The sequence below is a fragment of the Bos mutus genome, chromosome 7 (assembly GCF_027580195.1).
Source record: "Bos mutus isolate GX-2022 chromosome 7, NWIPB_WYAK_1.1, whole genome shotgun sequence".
Lineage (NCBI taxonomy): Eukaryota > Metazoa > Chordata > Mammalia > Artiodactyla > Bovidae > Bos > Bos mutus.
The window spans coordinates 81,115,537-81,121,153 of NC_091623.1; the positions used below are offsets into that span (position 1 = coordinate 81,115,537).

The following is a 5,617-nucleotide window of genomic DNA, read 5'->3' on the forward strand; positions in this document are numbered from 1 at the left end:
TTGAAAGAGGCAATTTATCTTCTGAGCACCTGTTGGCAAATGGTCATGCAGACACTCTTTTATTATGACTTGTGGAATTTCAGTTCAGTTCAGTCACTCAGTCATGTCTGACTCTTTGTGACCCCATGGACTGCAGCAGACCAGGCTTCCCTGTCCATCACCAGCTCCTGGAGCCTGCTCAAACTCATGTCCATCGAATTGGTGATGCCCTCCAATTAACTTGTGGAATTTAATGTAATGAAAATGATGGCATTCATGTTTCAAGGCTCTGAACCTGCCACTCACTTTTCCTGAACTTAATTCACTGTGTTCTATGTTGATTTTCTTTATCTGATAAAGAGATTTTCCTTCATTCTTACCCCATAAATGCCACAATTTCTTCTCATGACTTTTCTAAGAGCATTTTTGAAGTCTTTGTTCCTCAAGCTGTAGATGACAGGGTTCAACAGTGGGGTGACCACAGTGTAAAAGACAGAAATAATCTTGTTGATATCTGGTGACAGGGGGGCACTGGGGCGGACATACATGGAGATCATGGTTCCATAGTAGATAGTCACAACAGCTAAATGGGAGCCACACGTGGAAAAGGTTTTCATTTGGCCAGAGGCTGAAGGAATTCTCAGTACTGATGATACAATAAAAACATAGGACACCAGTGTAAGAATAAAGCAAATGCACAGCACAGCAATTGACAGGATAAAGATGACCATCTCAGTGACATAAACACTGGAACAAGAGAGCTGCATGAGGGGAGGGAGGTCACAGAAGAAATGATTGATCTGGTTGGGCCCACAAAAATCCAACTTGGAAATCATTAGAGAGGGCAGAAATCCTGTGCCAACTCCTGTCAACCAAGAGATAGCCACCAACTTGGTGCAGATCTCAGGACTCATCAGGAAAGAGTAGTGCAGTGGACTACAGATTGCCAGATATCGGTCATAGGCCATCACAGCCAGAAGAAAGCACTCAGTAGCCCCGAAGAACACAAAGAAGTAGAGCTGTGCTATACAGGCGTGGAAGGAGATGGCTTGGCCCTGGGAGACCAGAGTGGCTAGGAGAAGGGGCACAATGGTGGATGTATACCAGATCTCCAGAAAGGAGAGATGTTTGAGGAATGTGTACATAGGTGAGTGCAGCCGCTGGTCCTGGCTCACCACTACAATAATGACAATATTCCCTGTCATTGTGAGGAAGTAGATGAACAAGAAAATGATAAAAAGCAAGGTCTGCCACTCAAGAAGGTTCTGGAATCCCAGCAGCTGAAACTCAGTAACAGTGGACAAATTTTGGGACTTCATTGCCTGTAGAAGAGGAAAACATTTTGGAAAAGCATTGTTTGCAAGGCATAAAAATATTTATAAATACTGACATCTTGAACTTCAGAGACTAATTTTTAAATTAGTTCAGATCTTTAGGTACTGCATTTTAGGAGAGCAAATGCATGATTTCATCTTGCTTTTAAAGAATACATTTTGAGATTAGAACCTGAATGTGGATATGAAGTCTTGTAAAGAACTTCAGAAAACTTCATTTGTTGTATTCTCTGAATTCTACAAGTGGTCTCAGGTTCAAAGACATAGGCCAAAAAGGACTCTGACTGAAATCAAACTTAGAAACCAACAATAAGAGCAAAGTTAAAAAAAAGTCAAGCACATAAGGAAGCAAATACCTTCCTTTTCTCATATGTGGGCTTTGTCTGAAAAAGAAATTAGACACAGCATAACTCCTAAGATACCTTGGAAAAGTTTCTCCTTTCAAACAATATGTAAGGATAACCTGCTCTCCATGTGCATGTGTGTGTGTACATTTTTGTGAAGTTTTGTACTGAGCTAACTTGTTACCTTCATTGCTGTCCTTGTCCAGCTGGATAACATGCTCAGCCACTGTAATCACTCCTTTCTGTATACACCTCAGTTCAGTCACTCAGTCATGCCCGATTCTTTGCGACCCCATGGACTGCAGCATGCCTGTCTTCCCTGTCCATCACCAACGCCTGGAGCCTACTCAAACTCATGTCCATTGCGTTGGTGTATATATTCAACAATAAATTTTTTCCTTTGAAAGTGAAGTGAAAGTGAAATTCGCTCAGTTGTGTCTGACGCTTTGCGACCCAATGGACTATATAGTCCATTGCTACATAGTCCAATGCTATATAGTCCATGGACTTCTTCAGGCCAGAATACTGGAGTGGGTAGCCTTTCCCTTCTCCAGGGGATCTTCCCAACCCAGGGATCGAACCCAGGTCTCCCGCATTGGGGGCAGATTCTTTACCAGCTGAACCACAAGGGAAACCCAAATTTTTCTTTTGCTTTCGTTCAATTCATTGTCATAACCAGTTTTTGTTAGTCAACATTTACCTGCCATATATGAGTTTTCTTTCTGTAAAGGAGGTAAGAGACAACAATGTAGCCATTTTAAAATTTACAACCAATACATTCCAATGCATTCTTATTGCTTAGAGCATTCATTCTGCATTTTCTTTATCTATTCACTTTTCATTTTCCTTAGTGATTGTATCATAATGTTCTTCTCTTTTCAAACTCCCAACACTTTCTTGTTGTGTATCTATACCCTCAGCAAAATATAAATGCCTACTGTACTGTTAAACAGCAACAACAACAACAAAATAACCAGAAAAACAAAACTGAAATCCTCCAAAGGGAACATCCAAACTCTCAGGCCACTAAATTCCCCGACTACCTACCTGAGTTCCGATGCATCTGCTCCCTATTTCTTCCTCTGAATAAACAGTGTAAGCCCAGGTTAAGGCAAATCCCTCTACAGGTGCTTCAGGTGTTGCATCTTCCCACTTAGCTGAAGGTATTTCTGGTATTACTCCCCCTTACTCCCCTTAATAAATAGTGGCCCCCTCTCAGTTGGATCATTTCCTCAGCTTGTCAGCATGCTGGCTTTCTCTCTCTTTTATAAAGGCAATCAGAGCAATAACAGGTCTTGATGCTCTTCTTTTCTCCAAATACTACCTGCATTTGTCTGTTCATTTTAACTCCCTCCCTTTGGAAGGGAGTCTCTCTTCACTGCCTGCATTCCCTCTTGAATCCACTGAATTATGCTTTGCCCTCTTCAGGACACCAAAATCATTCTGCTGCACTATTACCCTTCAATCATTCATCCTCGTTCCTAATCGTTCTGATGTGTCAATGGTATGGCACATTTGATTTTTCCCTCTTTCTGGGGCTACTATGCATGACCATGGACTCTCTGAGTTCAGCTATAGACTTTTCTTCTCACTTTTTATCGATTTCCTTTTTTCTAGCATCTCCATATCCTCTAACCTGTAAAATACATCACTTTGGGGCTGAACACCTCTCAATCTACCTCATTTCCCTCATGATTTCAAGCAGTCTCTTGATTTTAAATGCCGTTGCGCTTGGTCTTTAACCCCCTAAAGTGTGAATCAAGCCTGAATATAAGACTCATGTAAACAACTGCCCTATTTGAAGTGCATACTGACACATTCAATCAGCATCTGAAACAAAACAAACTATCCTGCATTCCTGCCTCACCCCCCAGTCTCCTCGAAGCAAGTCTCTCTCATCTCATTAGGTCCCTCTATCCTCCCACTTGCTCAAGCCAGAATTAGATTTGATTCTTGTTTGTCACAGACCCAGTATCGGATTTCTCACCAAAATTGCCTGGCTTCACCTGAAAGTATATCCAGAAACTGCTCACCATTTGGCAACTACATCACATCCTCTCTGGGGGAAAAAAAAAGTTCTACTTACTCTTACCTGGATTGTTCAACAGACTCCTTGCAGTCCCTCCACAGCTACCTGCCCTTCCTTCTTCAGTAAATCCTCAGTAAAGCAGCCAGAGTGAAACTTTTAGCACAGAGTATGCCATTCCTCTGCTTAAAGCCCACAGCAACACCCAGATTCTACAGGAAACATAAATATCCCTGAACTGTTCCTAATAAGTAAATGAAACAATGTGGCCAATCAGCTTATTCATATGTTTCATAGCTCTCGATTTTTGCTATGTTTTGTTTTCACCTCTTATACTTGGCTAAAGTCACTAGGAATATTATCTTCATTTGACAATGAAATAGTCATATAGAGTAAAAATGGTACTTTAACAAAATCCATGTTGGGTTTTCCTGGTGGCTCAGACATTAAAGAATCTGCCTACAATGCAGAAGATTTGGATTCAGTTCCTGGGTTGAGCTGACCCCTGGAGAAGGGAATGGCTACCCACTTCAGTATTCTTGCCTGGAGAATTCCATGGACAGAGGAGCCTGGTGGGCTACAGTCCATGGGACTGCAAAGAGTGGAACAGGACTGAGAGACTCACATTTTCACTTTCATGCATTTGTTACCAGGGACACACTAACAGATCTCTCTTTTTTATCTTTTCATTTATTTGTAAGTATATTACCATGGGACTCAATTAAATATAAACAATGAGTAGATTAAAAAAATAAACATGGAGAACAATAAGGGCCCACAGGGAGCTCACAGGGAAAGCAAAGGAGCATTGTATTATGATTGACTAAGTTTATAAGGCATTTGGCCCAATTTCCTAGTCATATAAAATTTCTCCCATAATGCGCATCCAAGGGAACAAGGAAGCTGAACTTTACTAATCACCATTCTTTGGTTAAATACTTTCAGAAATGAGGAACTCAACCCTTAATGAACTAATGATCATTTACTGATTATTTCCAAGAGTTAGAGTCACCTTAACTGCATTAAGCTTAAAAAAAAAAATCTGTTTTCTAAAATGCTGTACTGAGTTTACTTAGCACTAGAATAAACAGTGTAACCTCATATCCAATGCTGTAGCTTTATTATGAGAATTATATGTATAAAATTATACAAAAATAAATATAATCAAGAATGTTATTGTTTTTATATTCAATGTCACACAGAGTCATCTAAATGGCCTTTGGCATCTCAAGACATTTTTGATTACTTTTCAGCTATTACAGTTTTATATGTTAAACAATTTAGGCAAGATAATTTGTCTCAAAGTAGATAGAGTATCAGCAAAGGCTAAAATTGCCTTGGTCATGAGGAATAGTTTTTAGAATTCAATATAGTCACTCACAACAACCAAAATAAAATCTGTGTCATCAACACCAAATGTACCATTTAGATTTCTTTAGGAAAAACTTCAAGTCTGTCCACAAGAACCTCCCCTACCTGTCAATAACCACAGCATGAAGAGCCCTAAATCATGGGTACCACGTGCACCTTGCCCTCCTGGAACCCAAATGCGGGCTGTGCTTTTTTCTTGAGTGGAAATTGCCATCTTCTGTTGGAGTTTGATGCTGTAGAAAGCAGACTTTTCCTTTCAATAACTCTGTGTTTCTTAGGGACCTGGCTCTTCTGAGTACTCTGTTTCCCAGATATATATATATATTTTTTTTTTTTTTTCCTGTAATTTGCCAATCAAGCTAGTAAACAATGGAACCAACCTTCTGAGATTCAACAGTTCCCACTGAGGTTTATATGTCAGTAACACTCAGGATAGAGGCAATTCTTAAATTCTTATGAAGTACATTTTTAAAATTTAACTTAATATCAATCCTAATGATATTTGACTAAAAGTTAAATCAAATTAAAAAGTGTTTTTTAAATCTAACAAGCAGGTAATTAGT

At 39.7% G+C, this 5,617-nt stretch overlaps 1 protein-coding gene across 1 annotated transcript; it reads right to left on the reverse strand.

The window, feature by feature from the left end:
* Window positions 1-326: 326 nt before the first annotated feature.
* Window positions 327-1,298, reverse strand: LOC102278418 (olfactory receptor 11L1). Its single transcript, XM_005910784.2, has one exon. The coding sequence runs from the start codon at window positions 1,296-1,298 to the stop codon at window positions 327-329; it is 972 nt and encodes a 323-aa protein (XP_005910846.2).
* Between the last annotated feature and the right edge of the window lie 4,319 nt (window positions 1,299-5,617).

Coding starts and splice junctions, on each gene's coding strand:
- LOC102278418 (XM_005910784.2), bottom strand. CDS start 1,298: ATGAAGTCCCAAAATTTGTCCACTGTTACTGAGTTTCAGCTGCTGGGA.